Source organism: Bos indicus x Bos taurus, chromosome 16 (assembly GCF_003369695.1).
Source record: "Bos indicus x Bos taurus breed Angus x Brahman F1 hybrid chromosome 16, Bos_hybrid_MaternalHap_v2.0, whole genome shotgun sequence".
Taxonomy (NCBI): Eukaryota; Metazoa; Chordata; class Mammalia; order Artiodactyla; family Bovidae; genus Bos; species Bos indicus x Bos taurus.
Window position 1 is genome coordinate 29319477 of NC_040091.1, and position 20962 is coordinate 29340438.

The 20962-nt window shown below is 34.3% G+C and overlaps 1 protein-coding gene across 18 annotated transcripts in view; it reads right to left on the minus strand.

Moving 5' to 3' along the window:
- The window catches only part of CDC42BPA (CDC42 binding protein kinase alpha), a 296769-nt gene that overhangs the window by 33468 nt on the left and 242339 nt on the right, over window positions 1-20962 (minus strand). For 7 of the 18 annotated variants that reach the window (XR_003514893.1, XM_027564637.1, XM_027564634.1 and 4 more), the window contains 4 exons: window positions 14451-14489; window positions 7018-7122; window positions 3201-3284; window positions 267-372 (listed from right to left, as the gene is read on the minus strand). Coding sequence is in view for 17 of the 18 variants with exons in the window: in XM_027564637.1 (XP_027420438.1) it covers window positions 267-372; window positions 3201-3284; window positions 7018-7122; window positions 14451-14489 (334 nt within the window). In the remaining variant the exon portion in view is untranslated. The remainder of the gene's footprint in view (window positions 1-266; window positions 373-3200; window positions 3285-7017; window positions 7123-14450; window positions 14490-20962) is intronic. The other 11 variants (XM_027564638.1, XM_027564643.1, XM_027564648.1 and 8 more) reach the window with 5 other exon arrangements.

Here is a 20962-nt window from a genome sequence, read left to right on the forward strand (position 1 = left end):
GACCACAAATTCACCTGAATAACGAAACAAAGGTGAACGCAACACAAATCTATCTCCCCGGAACATGCTTCTAGGAACTATCTGTCTAGTTTCCAATACTCAACAGACTTTAGCAAGGTGCTCAGTTTATTATCCAAAGAAAAGCAAATGATTAAGTCAAATAAATAAACATTTATATACCTTCTAAAGAGAAAGCTTTTTGATTACAATTTAGGGAGTAAACGTTAGGACTCTAAAGTCACATTTTCTTACTATTTAATTCTTACCTTCACAAGAACAGCCTTGTCTTATCAAACCCACCATCAAAGATGTACACTGATGACACTTGGTGGGAGTAGTAAAAGATTTGACAAAAAACTGATGAATCTTGCGCTGCAAAACAAATTGATAAAAATCATTTAAAAATTCATTAATAAAAATTACATTTCCATAATGTGAACCTCTGTGAACACACCAGCTGCTATGTTTTCTAATTCGAAATTAGAATGTTTTCTAATTCCTTTCTATAATTCATACCCTTCAAATATTTTTATTAGACAATATTGAGCTGGAGTGTTCTAAAGATAATGTAAGAAGTTAAATGATAATCAACTGCTCTTGAATGCCACTTGAAAAGTTATAAAATAAATTGTAGTTTTTTTTCCCCACAAATTTTGACTTCAGGGCTTTTGTAATTCCTCAGATTGTGCTTTGGCAATGAGTTGAGTAAAAGTTTCTGTATTTATACCTACATAAAAAAAAGAAATGGGCTTTTATATCTTCATATGAAAGACAAAGAGTAATTTAAAACTCCTGTCCCTACTATAAACCACGTATTTGATTTTCTGAGAGCAAGAACAAATAATATGTTTAACAAATATCTTTCCTCCCTTGGAAGCAGGCAGTATGACACTTGAGCAGATAAGAACACACATGTATTATTCCAGAGACAGACTGAAAATCCAGCATTTAAAGCAGTCATGCAAACCAATCTATTCTAGAAGTTCCTTGGGACCTAGTTTCAAAGCAGCATTCGGATTTGACTTTATTCTAAGTAGAATACAGGCTGTCTTTCAATGGCTTTATAATTTCTGTATGTGGCTGAGCAAAAGTCAAAGTGCAGATATTGTGCCAGTGCTTCACTATTATCTCATTTAATGGAGACAATGCCTCTGGGAAGATAGGTATATTTCTTTTTATAGATGAATAAAGTGAGACTCAGAGAGATTAAATAAGTACTAAATAATAATAGTTAGTTACTGGTAGAGTTAAAAGTCAAGCCCAGATCTGATTCTGCCATCTTTCAAAGTTTGACTATTCAAAAACATGTAAATGAAAAATATGATCTTAAAAAAAAATCAGATGGCATAAGACATAGTTAGGTCAACACTAGGAGCCTCCATGCCTATGAAAAATATCTAATTTGTTAACATCACATCAATTTTTGCTCAACATTTCTCCTGTATACTGATCTTATTCTTAGTTTCTTGCACTTTTAGGAACTATTAGAGTAAAATTTCTAGTGCTGATAACATTTTCAGTTGTTCAAAATGAATTAATGAAACAATTCAGTTTGTTACTAATTTGTTCTGTAGGCTTTTAATACAGTGAAAGAGTAGTCAACTGCTCAAGGTAAGTAGCTCTGTCCTTTTTTCCTTTTTCCAAAAGATAAGACATGTATGAAATGACAATAATGAAACAACTGTGCCAGTGACAAATTTAATAGTATCACTTCACACTATCCAAAAATTACTTACAAAACACATTCATTATACACTTCTTCTCCAGAGATCTACTCAGAATATCATAATTTTAACTGAGTATGCAACAATAGGAAATATAAACAACATTTTAGCAGAACATTAATTTTAAATGATCAAGTGGCAGGTGCTGGTTAAACTGTAAGACATAGACATTATTTATTAATAAAGATTAAAAGGCCCATGTTTCACTAATTCCAACTAAGGATAGTATAATATATAACATGCGCTTGTGCTAAGTTGCTTCAGTGGTGTGTGACTCTAGGGTCTATTCAGTCCTAAATTCTAGACTACTTGGCTTCTGGAGGTTTCTAAGATCCCCTTTCTTGTCTTCTGGTCAATATCTGATTTCTAATACTTCCACAAAAGGTAGCTGGAGGAAGAGAAAAAAAAAAGTCTAGTAAAAGGGCATTAAACCTCAAGCATGAACACATTAATTTTAGGTTATGCAGTAATTTGGAGTATAATGAGAAATAACTATAACCTCAAAATTTAAAGAGGTGGATATGAAGAAGTGTTCTTTTCATTCCTATTTTGTTGGTGCTGCAGACTTCAAGCTACTCAATGGATGAGTTAAAATACTTTTAATAAAAGATGTGAGAACAAAGTAGAGCCAATCCTTCTTGCAAACTTGCAAACTAGTGGTTGTACACAATTAGGATTCAACACTATAGCAGACAAGTAAAGGTGACTTTATCTGGAGCAAACCCTTCTTAAATATTTTTTAAATAACTTTTTTTCCCTTTTAAATACTTTTATATTGAGATAATTGTAGATTCAATCTTTTAGAAACCATGAAGTAAACTTTATTTTGTAGAGAGGGACAATAGGTGTACAAAAATTAATATTCAGTCCATGAAATATTATCACCAGTGCTTCGTGGAGGGCCCTCCAATTTAATTTTGTCTTACTTAAAAAAAAAAAATTCATCCTGATGATCCACCGTCAATCTTTCCCCATGAAATCCATCACCCAATCTAATGTGATCTACACAGGTCCTTGGATATGTATATATCCTTATGAATTAGACACATTTGGGTGTTGATAACTTATATAAATGTGATTTTGTTGCACTTCAGCCATATTTTACCTATCTTTCTCCTATTTCCAACTCTGCTGACATAAACAGCAGTAAGCATCTTGTTATAGTTCTGTGTAAAATTTTTTCTTAAGGAATGAGATGGTTGGGTTAGATGGTATATGCTCATTCCATACTAACAGACTTCAAAACAGTGAATTTCAGAAGATGGAAATAAAGCAAAACAATTTGCATGTTTGTCCTACCTTTCTCAGTGGTGATTATTTCCATTCATATAGAATTTATTCTTTCTCAGCTTTTATGTTTGTAATTTTGAGGAAACCAGTAGTAAAAATCATGCCAAATACAAAAAGCAGAAGAAATCCATTCTCTCTCTCTCTCTGTTTTTTAGAACACACCATGCTTATAACTAGATTGAATACCTTCGATGGAAAGCCAGTTGAACCAGGGCATCCCTTTTTCCTTAAGGTTGGTGTATGAACTGGAAGTGGAGTAGAGTCTACAGTCTGAATCCAGGGGAAAAGAGGAAATAAATGTCATAAAACACTCCATCTACTTCAACCATCATTTAAAATAAATGTAAGTACAGCCAAACAAAATAGCATAAGGAAAAATTATCTCAAGGAACTAAAATTCTCACTGTTGATAATTTAAATTCTTTCTGCAATATCTACAAATAAAACATTAGTATTTGTTCAATTTGTAAAAACTACTTCAATCTGGAAATTTAAAAATAAGTAAGTTGTAAAAGAGAATCTATAGACAAACATAAGAAAGTCATAGCATCTCACCTACATTAAAAATGAGGATATTAAATTTTAATTTTCAAGTTCAACTGAAAATACCATATTAATTCTATAAAATATCTGAGAGTTTTTATCAAGATTTATAATAAAATATTTAGAAGAGTCCTTTAACTCCTTTGACTTCTGTATACAGAATGCATATTACACATATGGAAAACAATTCTGTGGATTTGTGTGTTTGTGTGTAGAGATTAAGAGAGAGTGAGTGAGCACCTGTGAGACAGATATAGAGATATACTGATTGATGGGTTGATTAGTGGGATTTTGTGAAGAAAGTAATTTCTAAGAAGGGAGTTAGATTATTTAATATGATTGGAATTCAGAACTGACAGAAATTTAACTACAAGTTATATCTTTATGCAGTATTTCTATTAAGATATTTCTTTGAATGAAAGGATTTTACTGGATGCTATTGTGGAAAAAAGAGAGATCACTTATTAGCAAAGTGTAAAAAAAAATACACAAAGAATGACTTCCTTTAGGATGCTAAGCAAGCAAGAGGAAAAAGCTAGCTTTGTATAAAGTTACAGAATATTCTAAAACATTTAGAGAAAAAATGAATGGTCCCTTTTTGTCTCTGTTACCATGTAAGCTCCAAAACCCAAATATTTTATACACATGGAATTTAGGTGGGCTTCTCAGAGTTTTCTATTTAATTGTGAGTTTAGTTCTAATTTCAAGCTTGAAAAAAGTATTAAACTCAATATTTAAAAAAAAAAAACATGAAATAACAGAGAGGAATACAAAACCTTTTTGAAAGTTACTAAAGAAAAATTCACAGGAAACAGAATTGTCACTTGAATTTACACAGAAAGTCCAAGAGAAGTTTTCAGAATTAGAAGGAGTGAAGTAGGGGTGCTGAATCCAAGATCAACAGAATTCATAAAGAATAGCAACACCTAGTTTAGAAAACATTTTTAAAAGGTCCCATTCACCAGAGCAATAAAAACTTTAGGGTATCTAGGAACAAATCTAACAAGCAATTTGGAGCATGTTCGTGAAGAAAATAATGAAACTTCATTGAAGGATATAAAAGAGTACCTAGACATTGTTCATAGACCAAAACGCCCAATACCACAAAGAGACGAATTCTCCTTAGATAATCTATAAATTTAAATCCAATCAAAAGCTTTACATGGAACCTACACGCTGAACCTAAAAATCATATATAAAACGAAAGGGTCAAGAAGTAAAGGAACAAGGTACTTGGGAGTGGCTGATCATAACAGGCATCAGGAATTATTTTAAGGCTACAATAAGACTATGTGACATTGGTGCAGAAATAGACAAAAAGAACAATGAAAGAGAATAGAGAATCCCCAGACAGACCCATTTATATAAAAAGCAGAGATAGCCTTACAAATCAATAGAGGAAATACAGGAGAGCTGGTTGTTCGTATGAGAAAAATAGATTAGTACCCCATTTCTCATAACACCTAACAACAAAGTTTAGTTTGTTTAAAGTCCCAAACACGTAAAAGCAAAATTTAAAAACTTTTAGAAGAAAATATGGAAGATAATCTTTATAACTGCTGCATAGGGCAGAACTGTTTTAAAAAGACAAAAAGCAGAAGTCATAAAAGAAAAAATTGATAAATATAACTACATTAAAATAAAAACTGTTGCAAGGCAATAAGATATAAAAAATAAAAATTTTAAATAAGCCACAGACTGGAAGAAAGTATTTGCCACGCATATAGCCAGCTAGGAATTAGTATCCAGAATACATAGAGAACAATCACAAAACAACTGGAAAAATAATTCAATAGAACAACAGACAAAAGACATGAACAGACAAATCACCAATGCTCAATAACACATAAAAAGATGTTGAATAACACTTGAAATCAGAGAAATGCAAATTAAAACAAAAATGCCACTCAATACCCATCAAATAGATAAAAGTTAATGTCTGACAGTACAAAGGGTTGGCAGAATGTGGGGAAATAGAGGAACTCACTCACACACACTGCTGGTGGGAGTGAAAATTGGTCCAACCACTGTGGAAAATAATTTGACAAGATCTAGTTAAAGCTGAAATGCATATTCCACACAATCCAATAATTCCACTTCTAGGTATATAGGCTAAACAAACTCTGCACATGTGCAAAAGCAGACAGCTGTTAGGATGTTCACTTCAGCATGAATTGTAATAACAAAAACTTGGCAACAACCTAAATATCCAACAACAGGAGAATGGATAAATAGTTGTGGTATATTCATACAATGAGATATAATGCAATAGTTACAATGAATGAACGAAGTGGACATGTATCTTTATATGATGCAGATAACCTCTGTGTAAAATTTAAATATACAACAAACACTATTATATTATTGTTTATGAATACAAATGAAATAAACATGTAAAAGTAAGGAAGAAAAGGAGTACCTCGATTTCAGGTTATTCAGATATGCCTGGGAAAGGGGAGGGGTAATGGTATAGGGTAGGATGTTTCAACTGTCTGGAATATTTTCTTTTTAATACAAATTTTGGAGCAAAATGTTTACACATCTTAAATGTGTGGATGGTGGTTATGTGGGTGGTTCTAATATTATTTTCTGTATGCTTGAAATATTTTAACATTAAAATAAAAATGCATGAACTCAAAATATTAAAACAATGATAATCTAAAAAATCAGATGGTGTCATCAACTTAACCTGTCTGAGGTAGTATACACCACGGGGTTGGAAAAAAATCAAGTTAGAATCTGACTACACCTCAAACTTCACTTCAGACAGCTTTCCAAAGGGGACTCTCTGCTTCACCTGGAATGCCAGACACAGCTCTGAAGACCAAGTGGGAGGCAAAGGAGCTATGTCAGAACTATCATGCTTGAGTAAATAATCAGAACTAGATCTGAGTCAGGACGGCATTAACTGAGGAATAATATATCCTTTTGACTTGTTGAGAAAAAGATCTCTGTTGAGAAAAATTGACTAATTGGCTGTTTAAAATCATTTACTTACTTAAGGTGCAAATACACTATTTTTGCATTATTAAAGGCATGATTTAGTTGCATACCTACTGCTGATTAATACTTATAATAAACTATTGAGTTGCCAGCAGTGGCAGTTTTAAGTTCTGCTTATGAAGGAACAGTTATGTCGTATCTTCATTAGATTAGAATTAAAATATGAGAATGGCACCTGACATTGCCATGTATCTATAGTTTTTATAATTCCAAAATTCACATAACTCTGTCCTCTGTTCAATATAGCTCTCTACTTAAAATTGGGGGGACCATTATTTACTTCAGTTTTACAATCCTATCTATATTATCAGTCAAATGTAATGATCTCCAATATGCTGTGATTTATTACACAAAACATTTGTTAAAAGGAGGAGAGTCAGATTTCACTTGTTTTTGCAAGTCCCTCTTTCCTGACACAAGTGAAAAGTTGAGGAGCAAGACTGCTCCAATGAGGCACCTTAACTGGCTCAGCTTCACTAGATGTGGAAGGAGAGGTGGACCTTGACTGGATGTAAAACTTGACGTTCGGATTCCGTACATATGTGTTCTCAACGGGATCAGTCTAGGAAAATAAGTCAGGAAAAACAAAAACCCAAGACATCACTTTTAAACAATGTGCAGCTCTTAGTAAATTTCTTCAAGGCATGATCATGGCAACAGTCTCAAGAAAGGAGAATAACAAACTTCACTCTGAATATTCACAACAGGGATGTGTCATTATACAGCCTCATAACCACTAGCTTTAAAGAAAGGTTAAGATAACAACAGTTAACAAAATGCTCCAGTCTTCACCACTCATCTGTTACTTTGAGCTACTGTATGTTCTTTACTTGTATTTCACAAAATAAATCATACAAGTGAAATAAATGCAGAGTACTTAACAGAAATATGTTCTGCAGATTAGGAATAATTTTGTCCTTGGTAAGAATGAAACTTGGTTTGCTATAAGGCATTAGTTGAAAGGAAAAGAAACTAACTTGTCAGCTTTGTCACTAAATTAAATCCTCTTTTTATTTTGCAGCAGTAGAAATATTCACACTTATATTCAGTTGCACCCTTTTAACCAAGTATTTTTAGTAGCTGAAGACACTTTGGGTTAAAATTTAGCATAAACAGTCCTATGGAGCACACTGATTGATGATATATTCAGTTTTGCAATTTTCAGAATTACCAGGATTGGGTTTTTTAAATGAAAGGCCATGAAGATGACTTGGGAGGATTAGGAAACTGGTTTCAAACATGTTGTACAGCAAGAACAATGCTTAGATTAGTATTTGCTGTAAATCATCATTTATTACGGATCAATAAGAGCAATCAGCTTAAGGATTTTAAATATATACTAAAAAGGTTTTTAAAAAAATTTCTTTGTTATTATTATGGTTCCTATTTCAGGGACTGGCTAGCTGGCTGGCCAGTCCTGGAGTAGCCCTCTGCTGGTGCCCACATGTGGCCTCCCTTGGTAGTGGGCATGGGCAGGTATTCTGGCAAATTACGAGGGAAGACTTTGGTGGGGCCAACATGGCCACCAGCTGGGCCTTAAACCTTTAGCTGTAGGATTAGGGAGAGGTGGGGAGAGGAAGGATCCCAGGAAGGGCACCCAGGGGACTTGGAGTAGCAGCCATGTACTAACAGCTAGGAGAATACTTCATATTTTAAAAACTGAACTACTGAACTGACACATCCCAGCTGTATGTTAGCTCAGTGTGTGAGATGTAGATAATTCCATAAAACTAGTATGACTTAAAGGTGGGGAAGCCAGGCCCAAATTTCATCTCTTGACTCCAAACTCAGTACTCTTCGTTGTACCAAGAAACCTCCATAGCAGACACATTCAAAACAATTTAGAGATCATGGAGGCTGACAAGGAACTTTGACCAGGAACAGAGAGTAAGGAAGCAAATGGCACTCCAGACAAATTTTGCCTAGCTCACAATTTCACTAAAGGACAGCCATGGAGAAAGTTATCCATCTTACCTGTTAATCTGAAATATGACCCTAGGTTGGGAATAAGGCAAAAAAGTCTTTTATTTTCTAAAAATCTCCTTCTGGTTTCCCTAAGATTATATAAACTGCAAGCTGATAAAAAGTTTATGGGTGAGTGGGTTCAATTAAAATGGAATTGATAAGCAAAGCAATACTGATACATTTTACAATGAAGACGACTTAAATTTAAAATTTAATAAGAATTTTAAAACTGATTCAAATAATCAAGAGTTAATGATCTCATAAAGTTTCAAAGAAGTGTCCAAATAGAGGATTTGCTACTTGAAAAAATTGGATTATTTTAAGAAAATGTAAGCTTCTGACCTGTCACGCAGAAGCCTTTAGCTCACAGCTTAAAAGACATAAAATCAGAAGTTCCTATGTGAAGGATAATGCTGTTTAAAAAAAGGTGATAAAGAGAATTCAGAAAACGATTTGGTTCTGTTTAGGTTGAAATAGATTTTAAAATAAGACTGTGAGTTAAGACCATAAAAATTTTCTGGGAGAAGAAAATTTAATATAGCTAATATAGTGGCTTTGTTCCTCTGGGTCCAATTACTTTAAAACTCTTCAAAAATGAGAAAGGTAAGAGACTGGTGCTTCTAGTAGTACTGGCTGAAACTTTAAAGCAGGCCTGCACTTTGTGCCATAGGGACACAAGCTGACAGAATGTGGACACACTGTTTTATATACTTTCTTGTGCTAAAATTGGGATATACCACTTTAAGCCATATGTGTTCTAATGAGAGGTTCACATCATGACAACTGTCAAATCTAAAAATCAAGTTGGTAGCTAAAATATTTACTAACATATGTGACATTATGACAGTTTAATATTGGCAAAGGAAAAAGAAAAACATGATCACAGCTTAATCCATAATTACATAAATCAGTGACTCTTAAGGAATGATTGAGGCTTTAAGCACATACCTCTTGGCCCTTCCGAAGAATTATTGTCATTTATAAATCTTTTTCTCCTAACACATTTTTGCTCATCAATAAAATGAAAAAACAACAGAAATGAGAACAGATTTTAAAATTATTTTCCTAGTTGAAAGAGATCAAAACTGGTTATTCAGGAGTGGAAAACATTAAAATTTTAAAAATAACTCATCCTAAATACAGTAAAATAGAATAATGAAAATTTCCACACTAACTTTTTGGAGCTTTATGCTCTTAAAGTAAAAATAAATTCCAGAGATTAAACAAAATCAAGTTAATTTTGTTTAACAAAATTCAAAGTAAGAAATACTGAAATAATATTTTGAAATGGCATTAACTGACCAAATTAAAGAGGTGAACTATGCCATTTACAATGATACTGTGATTTAACAAAAAACATGCATATATAAGTGAAGTTTAAAAATTACCACTTTATTTTCCAAGTGTGTTTCTCATAAAAACAAGGACACAAAAGTTTGGTAAAAATGAATAAACTCATGGCAAAAAAATGTTGAATATCAAACTTAAAAAAAACACTTCCCAGGTCTTTTAAAAGACTAATAAAAGCTAACATCTAATTAGATTAATAGGTTTTAATATTTTCTTTCCTTTCTGGATTACTACCAGTGTAAACGACATCTCAAAAGAGTTACCATTAACAAGAAAAATACAATACTGCTTACATATTCCCTTCAGCAAAATGTTAACCCCAACACAATTATGCTTTTAAGATGTTATTAATTTTATCTATAATTACATGCTACAAATGCCTTTATAATAAATGGCTTATTCTAACTACTAAAGGCAATTAATTTTACTAAACTTTCAAAATACTCAATGATTATATGCCAGGATTTATAGATAGCCTAAAACTAATTTTAATAATTAATTGGCAATGATTTAGGTATAATATGACAGCAAAGCAATTAATAGCATATTAGCTACTTTTACCTTTGAAACAAATATAATTAATATTATATTAAAACTAAGGAAGTTAAAAATTCTTTGTGTTATAAAAATAATTATAGCATTAAATGTAAACAATGACTTAATAATGCAGGAAAAGCTAATAAATATGATATACCAAAATATCATAGCAGAGATATCTTAAATTGATAATTGAGTTTATGATTATAGAAAGAACGATAAAAGGGGGAAAATAATAAGGAACAATAAATAGCTTATATTAATTGGACAGTATATTGTGATATAATCCAAAGGAAGATCTTGGAAACAGATCTTAACTGAATAGTATAAGCTATCTTGGTTCAATCCCTGGGTTGGGAAGATCCCTTGGAGAAGGGAGGGCACGGTAACCCACTCCAGTATTCCTGCCTGAAGAATTTCATGGACAGAGGAGCCTGGTGGGCTACAGTCCATGCGGTCGCAAAGAGTCGGACACGACTGAGCAACTAACACACTAACAATAATAAGCAATTCACTCAATATTTTATAAGCTGTGATCTACTGAGAAACTTCTTTCTCAGTAAAAGCAGTAGTAAAAGCAATTCTTTTTCTATTTTTTGATTAACTGATTCTTTTTTCTAAGTAAACATACTTTAAGGAGTTATTCTGATGAGTAAGTATTAGAAATATTTACCATACTTTAATGTCACTTTTACTTAATGCTCTACTGCTTGGGGAAAAAAAAGCAGAAAAGCCTAATATCAGCATATTATTCACAATGCATAAAAATGTCATGTAAAAAGTCCATAATGTTTCCTGAATTTATTAGGACTTCTCTAATGAATAACCCATAAAATGTGTTTTTAGAACAGCATGGTGAAATAGAAAATTTTTTCCGCTTTGGCTCAGATCTGATTTTTAGATGACCCACTATTCCAGATTTTCTCAAATTATGCAATATGGCCTTCTTATAAATAATAAAAAGATCAAAAATGACTTTCTTGAATATGTATTAATGGGTCCTTTCTACTCCAAAAATAATTATAGGTTTGAACAAGTAGCAAAACATTCACCGAAGAAACCTAGTTTTAAAAGAAAACGATACCAAGACTTGATATGAATTTGATAAGAGATTTAAAAATAGCTTGCATCTAATACATTGTTCTGTATTGGTAAATATAAAACTCAAAGTTAATGGGAAAAAAATCCAAATTTTCATCAATTTTCTTTATCCCGTAGCTGGAAGTATTTTAAAAACAAAGAGGAAAGTAACCCAATTTTTACTATTCAGAAACATGTAACCTCAAGCTTTCACTGAAGTAGTTATTTCTTTTAATTGTGCTTATGATTTAAAGGGCTTCCCTGGTGGCTCAGATGGTAAAAGCATCTGCCCGCAATGCGGGAGACCCGGGTTTGATCCCTGGGACAGGAAGATCCCCTGGAGAAGGAAATAGCAACCCACTCCAGTACTGTTGCCTGGAAAATTTCATGGATGGAGAAGCCTGATGGGCTATAGTCCATGGGGTCACCAAGAGTCGGACACAACTGAGCAACTTCACTTTCACTTTATGATTTAAAAACCAGTACTGCATGTCATTTAGATAACAGTAAATATATTTTATCATTCTATCATTCTAAAACAAATAATAAATTACTGAAGCTTATGACCTGTAAATGTAATCTTACTAGTTACAAATGATGTAACTTGTTTCTCTTTATGAAAATTTTCTCCTTAAATTATTTTCAGCTTATTCATTTGAATATCTACTCTGGAGAATTTACACATGTTCTAAGAAAACACAGAATAAAGCCCAGCCACATGTTGGCTATTTACAGTCTCTGCTTTAATTTCTAAAGGAATAATCCAAAAGATATTCAGTGTTTCTCACTATTAATGAAAACATTATAAAACTTTCCATAATTATCTGTATTCAGACATTAATAACAAATCTTTTTTATACTATTATTAATTAAACTAAACCACATAAAAAGTATATAAATATCTAGATTATAAATGAAGCTTTAGAGCACATGGGAAATATAACATTTCAGTCACTTAAAGAATTTTAAATTTATGAAAATATCATGTATTTCTTGTCTAAAAACACAGTATGTGACATAAGAACTGTATGCCACAGTTAGATTCAAGGTCACTGTTGGAAGTGGTAACTATTCATGTCCTGCTGCTTTCATGGATGTTTCCAGGGACTATGAAGGTTACTCATTATTCTGTTTCTGTTTAATTGTTGAATAATTGGTAACTCTTTAATCATCTCCCTCATAGACATTACCTGATTTCTTATCTGTCAAATATTCAATAAGGAAAAATTAAAGGAAGACTGGAAAGGAAATTACCACACCTATCACATCTGCATTGTAAAAAACCATATGTAATTATAAGCCAATAGGCTCTAGTAAAGTGTGACTTAATTATATCCTATAGATTAAAATATAAACTAAATAGCAGGGGCCTTATAACAGCTATTTCCCTCAAAATTTTTTCCTTATTTAAAGATTCACAAAAATATTCTGTGTGGGCAGAGATCTACAAGGCAAGAAACATAAGTAATGATAAATTTAACCAGAAAAAGAAAATCTCTCTGAAGGATAACCTTATTCAAAACCAAACAGTTAATAAAGCAGTCAATCCACAGACTAATTATTTGAACCAAATATAACTCAGCACACAACATTTTGGTCTTTCCTTCTAATTAACATATATTCAGATTGGACAAATCCAAATACCCAAATATAAAAATAATCAATAAGTCAGTTAACCAGCAATCTTTTCATCAACTTCTTTAATAAATGAGGTATCAGTTGAAGTCGCAGTTCTACTTGCCATACCATTGGATCTGAACTGCTTATTCATTATTAAACAGTAGCTTGAAAACATACGCTATGCTAGGGTTAATCATGTTTATTTTACAATCAACTGTCCATCACACCTGAAGATAAGAGCACACGAAGCAGTGGGTCTCTCCACAGGCAGACCACTGCTTGTGGAGAGACCCACTGTTTCCCATGCCCTCCATAAACCAGATAATTCCCTTTAGAACTTTCCCAGTCCAAAATTATGGATTGAAGGTGCTGATCAACACCAAAAATCATGAAGCTGACAAGAGAAAGTTTGAAATTTGTATCAATCATAGATTTTCCTTTTGAATGTTGTTATTTACATTACCTATGAAAACCAGAACAAACCGTGTCAGCTATCTTTTCAACTAGTGAGTCTGAAAGTGTGTATATTGGTGTTGGGGTGGAGGCTGGTTTAGAAAAATTTGAGACCTTTTCACAAACAGACTCCCCATTCAGGACATATCAGAACCTTACAGCATAGAGTTAGTGGCTTGCCCATTTCAGGTTGAGAAACACTGGATTGGGTTTAGCACAGGAAGATGGTTATAGCTTGTAATCAATACATATATAAAGAAAGCTATAAATGTTTTTTTCAATCTTGGAAATACCTTAGAATATAAATGATTATCAACATCACTGCCTCAAATCTCTAAATACAAGGTATTTGGGAATATAGCTTTGAACTATGCTAAAAAATCTATCAAAAACTTCTCCAGAATTGATTTATAAAAATTATAATCAGTCAGATCCATACTTTATCCCAAATCTTTTTTGAATTTTGCATAATGTGAATTATCAAGCTTTCTTTCTACATAATTAAAATCTCTATGAATCTCTACATAACTGCTTACACTGGATTATTCAGAAATTCATTTACTTTGTATGTGGCCAATTTAGGGAGCATACTTTAGGATCACTTTTTCACCCCATCAAAATAAAAAAGATACTTTACAATTTTAGTATTTTGGTTATAGAAATTTATATGAACATTCCTAAAGCTTTGCGGCCAAAGCCAAAAAACAACAACAAAAAAAGAAAATACAGAAAAGCAGAGTAGCAGTAGCAAGAGCAGCAGCACAAAGCATGCAATAAATGTAATACACCACAAAAACATTAGCATGTACTGCAACCACAGGCAAAAAGGATAAAAGAGAAGGTAGAGGGCATCGGGATGGGCACACAAGTGCAGTAGTCTCTTACACGTCTGCCTTTGCTAGCTGGAGTACAGGATGGAGAGCGCTTCAACAAAGAAAGGAGAATACTACGTTACAAATATTTACACACATGACTCTCAATGACTAATACTGTATTAACAGACAAAGTATATAAACATACATATAAAGACATAGTTCTGATAGGTTGAAAGTACAGGCATTTTCAGAAAAAACTGGAAGACAGGAAAGTAAAGAAAGTTGTTCAGGCTCCATCTAAGAGTGGTAATCAAGTTTTCACTGGACCTTGCACAGTCACCCACCAAGTAATGATCCATCAAGTGAAGGCCAATCTCTTTTCTGGAAAGGTTGGTGGTGGCAACTTGAAATAAGAGTACAAAAAGGATCTGAATAACTCTGATTTAGTGCTAGTTAGCATTTAGCATTAAAGCATTTAATTAACTAGTTTTGCTTCAGGCATTTACTACCAAATTCTTACCCTTTTCAATGGTAAGCGCTAAATTAGGCCTTTAGAATTACTGATGTTGAATTAACACAAAAAGCTACTTCAACAATATTGTCCATCCTTACTAGACATTAGGCTTAATCAAAAGAAGGACCTTTGCCTTTCTGACATTAAACAATTAAGTAATTCAGAAAAGGTAACAATAAGTAGACAATTACATAGAAATATTTTTAAAGTTTTTGAAATTTGTGATGCTCAAGCAATAGAGCTTCCAAATATGTATCAGATCCAATCATTTTTCTAAAATCAATTCAACCTGATGTTTATTGAGGGTTTATAATATGCCAGGCACTTGATAGAGAGCACTGCAGTTCACAGACTGGTGGGGGAGCATCACACCACCAACAATGTGACGAATGATGTAATAAGGGCATGTACAAAGTTTTTTGGGAACCTGGAGGGGCATGTACAAGATTTTTATGGGTACCTAGAGAAGTGAATTTATAAACTGAGTCTACAGGAGTTACAGAAGATTTGAGAGAAAACCTCAAGGATAAGAAACATCATTCAAGATTATCAGTTTTACTTATACAATAACTGGCAGCTTGGTAAACAGGAATTATTATTTCTTTCTGTAGGAAATTGGAACGGTAGGTGACAAACACTGTAACCCAAGAGTTAACAGCAAACTAGGATTAGAAAGTCTACAGATTTCTAAACAGGTTCTTCTTAGTCCAGACAGCCTTCCATTATAGTAAAAGCTAAAGTCTCAGGTTCAAACCAAGTTATAGTCCTTCAGCTACTAACAGGAAGTACCTGTCTCCCTCCATACTCCCCAAAACCAAACAATCAAACATTAATAACTCAACCACCAGCCCTTTCTCTAGCAAACATTTAATCTCTCCTCTCTCTTCCTTAATAATGATAATAGCTAACATCTATCACATGTAAAACATATACAGGTACTTTTCAAAGAACTTTACATATATTAACTTTCAGAATCCTCATAGAAGAATTAATATAAGGTATTACAATCTCCATTTTAAACATGAAGAAAACAGATTAACTTGCAACAGGTCAAAAAACTGGTAAGTGGCAGAGGTAGGATTCAAACCTTCATAGTCAGACTCCGCAAAATGGTATACAATCACTGCCTCTACTTCTGAGCCTCTCAATCACTTCTCCATCTGGCTTCTGCTGTGACTGCTCTAGTGAAATACTGTGAGGATTAGGGTCTCCTGTTTGTCTGATGGTACCAGACATCTTGGCTGAACCTGAGGCTGCTAACTGTTCCCTCTTAAAACTGTACTCCCTTAGTTTTTGTGATGCAACACTTTCCTGAGTCATCCCCTGTGACCACTGCTCCTCCTCTTACGTGGAGTCCTATTCCTCCACCCTTCTCAATGTGAGAGATCCTGGGTTTGTGTTCTTACTCATCACTTTTCTTTTGCTACTAGGTTGGTGCAAAAGTAACTGCAGTTTTGCATTGCTGAACTTTGCCATTTGATACTGGAATATATTCTTAAATAAATGTGGTTATGCTATATATCATTTTAAAGCACATTTCTTGCTTTATTTATTTTTTTGCTAATGACTTATTACATGCTGTTTATTTTGTATTTATTTTAGACTACAGAAATGACATTAGACAAAAAGTACACTCGAGTGATTTTTTTTTTTTAATTCGAGTTCAAAATGGGTTGTAATGCAGTGGAGACGACTCACAACATCAACAACGCATTTGGCCCAAGAACTGCTGAAGAACATACAGTGCAGGGGTGCTTCAAGAAGTTTTGCAAAGGAGACGAGAGTCTTGAAGATGAGGAGTGTAGTGACCAGCCATTGAAGTTGACAAATGACCAACTGAGAGCCATCATCAAAGCTGATCCTCTTACAACTACACAAGAAGTTGCCTAAGAACTCAACATCAACCATTCTATGGTCATTCGGCATTTGCAGCAAATGGGAAAGAGTGAAAATGCTCTACAAATGGGTGCCTCAGGAGCTGACCGAAAATAGAGAAACTGTCATTGTATTCTATGCAACAAAAATGAACCATTTCTCAATCGAATTGTAATGTGTGACGAAATGTGGATTCTATGTGAAACCAGCAATGACCAGCTCAGTGGTTGGACCAAGAAGAAGTTCCAAAGCACTTCCCAAAGCCAAACTTGCACCAAAAGGAGGTCATGGTTAGTTTTTGGTGTTTTGCTGCCCATCTGATCCACTACAGCTTTCTGAATCCTGGCGAAACCATTACATCTGAGAAGTAGGCTCGGCAAATTGAGGCAAATTGATGAGATGCATTGAAAACTGCAATGCCTGCAGCCAGAACTGGTCAACAGAATGCGCCCAATTCTTCTCCATGACAATGCCTGACAGCACATTGCACAACCAACACTCCAAAAGCTGAGCAGATTGGGCTACAAACTTTTGCCTCATCTGCCATATTCACCTGACATCTTGTCAACCGACTACCACTTCTTCAAGCATCTCGACAATTTTTTAATAGGGAAAATGCTTCCACCACCAGCAGGAGGCAGAAAATGCTTCCCAAGAGTTCATTCAACCCAGAACCATGGATTTTTATGCTACAGGAATAAAAACTTATTTCTCATTGGTAAAAATGTGTTGATTGTAATGGTTGCTATTTTGATTAATAAAGGGTTTGAATCTAGTTACAATGAATTAAAATTCACAGTCCAAAACCCAGCAGCAGCAGCAGCAGCAATACAATCCCTCCCTGGCAGATCTCAATCTAGTTTCAACTATGTTGATCATTCCCAAATTTGTCCTGCCAGTTCCTGCTCACTCCTTTTCCTTAAGCTGTTGACTCATCTAGAAAACTATCTGTCGAACATTTCCATGTGCATGTCCCTCGGGTACCTCATATTTAACTTGTCCAAAAGGAAGCTGGCCACCTTTCTCCTCTGTTAAGACTTTTAATAAATATTACATATGGGACTGATTAAATATAAGCTCCTTAATATCTCCTTTCTACTCCCATGATATGCAGTCTGTATCTTTTATTACTGTACTTCTTCCATGGGTGTTATAATTATTTAGATGTCTTTTCCATCAGATCAGATCCTTAAGGGCAGATAATACTGTATTATGCTTAGCATAAAACTTGTAAACTTAAAAATTCTTAATAAATATTGAATAAATCCTTCTGAAATTATATGATATTTAACCTAAATATTTCCTATGGCATTCACCATTTTCTACTTCGCATAGTACATAACAGTGTATTTATTTTTTCTAATAATAAGTATTTGAGGTCTACTTCTATGTCTGATTTATCTTAGTATCTACCACTGTGCACAGCAGAGTACCACACATGTAAAAAGTGCTAAAATATTGAACATAGAGAAACCCTTACATATTGGCTATACATATTCTGAAAGTCCAGATTATGTTAAAATCATGAGAAAGAACACGGAATAGCTCAAATTATATTGCCATTATATGCAAAACAAGTCAAAATGTCTCTCAAAACTATCTTTGCATATGAAGGACAAGAGGTTTTCCAAGCTAACAGTGATACTAAATCACCATTGTAATCATGTTCTTCCCCAAGTGGCTACGGAGAAATCAGACCATTTTTATATTTTCAATAGAAAAGGGCAAGTTACACTTTCCTGATGGTACAATTAGAGGAAAACACACACACTCTTAAACCTCTTGAACATACCCACACATACCATGGTTTTCTAAAAACACTGAAATTGGGTCTCATAGCAAGCACTGGAAACCAGTACATTTTCTTAAGTGTGCAATCATATACCATTTTATATCTAGATCTATAGATTGCCACCAGAATGTTAAGGCTGATTATGGGAGTAAGCATGAGCAGAAACGAAAAGAAGTAATTTATCTTATGGACACAGAGTTTGGCTAATAGATTCTAAGGTTTCAGTTAATGTATTTCAGAGGTCTTATTTAATTAAAAAAAAAACGAAGAGATAAAAGACTACATAGTCATGACTGTTTCCCTCTAGTTACCCAAATACATTATTGATATAATATATTATATATAATATATAATATAACATGCTGCCTAAAATAGAGAAGATTACACGTGACAATCTTCTGAAATGTAAGAATTTCAAGTCAGGTTGGACTTAATATGTGGAAGTTTTCAAAAAACAAGAATTAAAGGAGGAAATTATAGAAATTTCATTATTTCTTAGAAGGATCTAGGCCTAGCTTGAGTCATAGGATTAAAAACTCTTTACAATGCATGTTTCAGAATTTCATCTCTCATTGATTCTCATGTGTGATCAACTTTTCCCAGAATCAGTTAACCCAAGTTGCCAAGTTGCAGATTTCTGTGGCTGCTTATGACAGAATATGAGAAAAGATGCGGGGAGAACAATGTTAAAAAGCAAAACATACATGAAGGAACCTACTAGGGAGTCAGGAATGAAATTACATATTTTGGGACACCTTAATAAGCTTCTATAGGAGGCCAAAACCAAGAGTAGAATTCAGCTTGCCAATACTTTCAGGCTACTCTTCTCTTAATATGCCAGAATGCAAGAAAAAAACACATTAGGAGTACTAGACAATTGGACTAAATGTTTTATCTTTATTCCTTTATGTCTGACCTTTATATTCTGGAGCATTAATTCCTTGATTAACTTTTTTCCTCAGTACACTAGAGTAAGACAACCTCCAAAGAGCAAGATGGTACATTCTCATTTGCCAGATAAGTGGGCAATTTCCACATCTGTGAATTTCGCCTACATGAACAGAGAATAGACCTGTAATTTAATAAAACTCAAAATTTACCTAGCATATACTTTTATACAACTGTACTTAGTACTCCTTTAATAAAGTCAAGTATTTTGGGGGTTCACTTGAAAAGGAGAAAATGAGTTGAACATAATGGGAAGTTTCTGTAAGCTTAGTCTGAAACGATTCCTTGATCTGCTACCATGGGAACAAAGGGAACAGATGGGGGGAAAATTCGAGCTGGTGAGCTCCACTGCTCCCCACCTGTAACCTAGAGATGAGGCTGGACCTGATATGGAGTATCTCAGGCAGTCTACAATTGGGCAAGTGGGGCTGAGAGGAAAGATGAGGGTAAAAGAGTAAATAATTTCCACAGCAGAAGGGATCCTGGTGTTTGTTTGACTGCTGTCTTACTGGCTCATATGGGAATGCCTTACCGAAGAGACTACTTATCAAAATGCCTCAGTTTCTTTCTAAATTAACTCACCTCCCTTTTTTCTGTCCTAAAGAATGCCACACATAATCCATTTATCAACACTTCCCTATTACTCCTAAGACTGAGAATCCTAGTCACTGTCACTAGTAGGGGGGAAATAGATGGGGAAACAGTGTCAGACTTTATTTTTCTGGGCTCCAAAATCACTGCAGCCATGAAATTAAAAGACGCTTACTCCTTGGAAGGAAAGTTATGACCAACCTAGATAGCACATTCAAAAGCAGAGACATTACTTTGCCAACAAAGGTTCGTCTAGTCAAGGCTGTGGTTTTTCCAGTGGTCATGTACGGACGTGAGAGTTGGACTGTGAAGAAAGCTGAGCACTGAAGAATTCGTGCTTTTGAACTGTGGTGTTGGAAAAGACTCTTGAGAGTCCCTTGGACTGCAAGGAGATCCAACTAGTCCATCCTAAAGGAGATCAGCCCTGGGATTTCTTTGGAAGGACTGATGCTAAAGCTGAAACTCCAGTACTTTGGCCACCTCATGTGAAGAGTTGACTCATTAAAAAAGACTCTGATGCTGGGAGGGATTGGGGGCAAGAGGAGAAGGGGACGACAGAGGATGAGATGGCTGGATGGCATGACCGACTCGATGGACGTGAGTCTGAGTGAACTCCGGAAGTTGGTAATGGACAGGGAGGCCTGGCGTGCTGCAATTCATGGGGTCGCAAAGAGTTGGACACAACTGAGTGACTGAACTGAACTGAACTGAACATATCTATTGGGCTTCCCAGATGGCTCAGTGGAACCCTCTTACACTGTTGGTGGGAATGCAAACTAGTACAGCCACTATGGAGAACAGTGTGGAGATTCCTTAAAAAAACTGGAAAGAGAACTGCCATACGACCCAGCAATCCCACTGC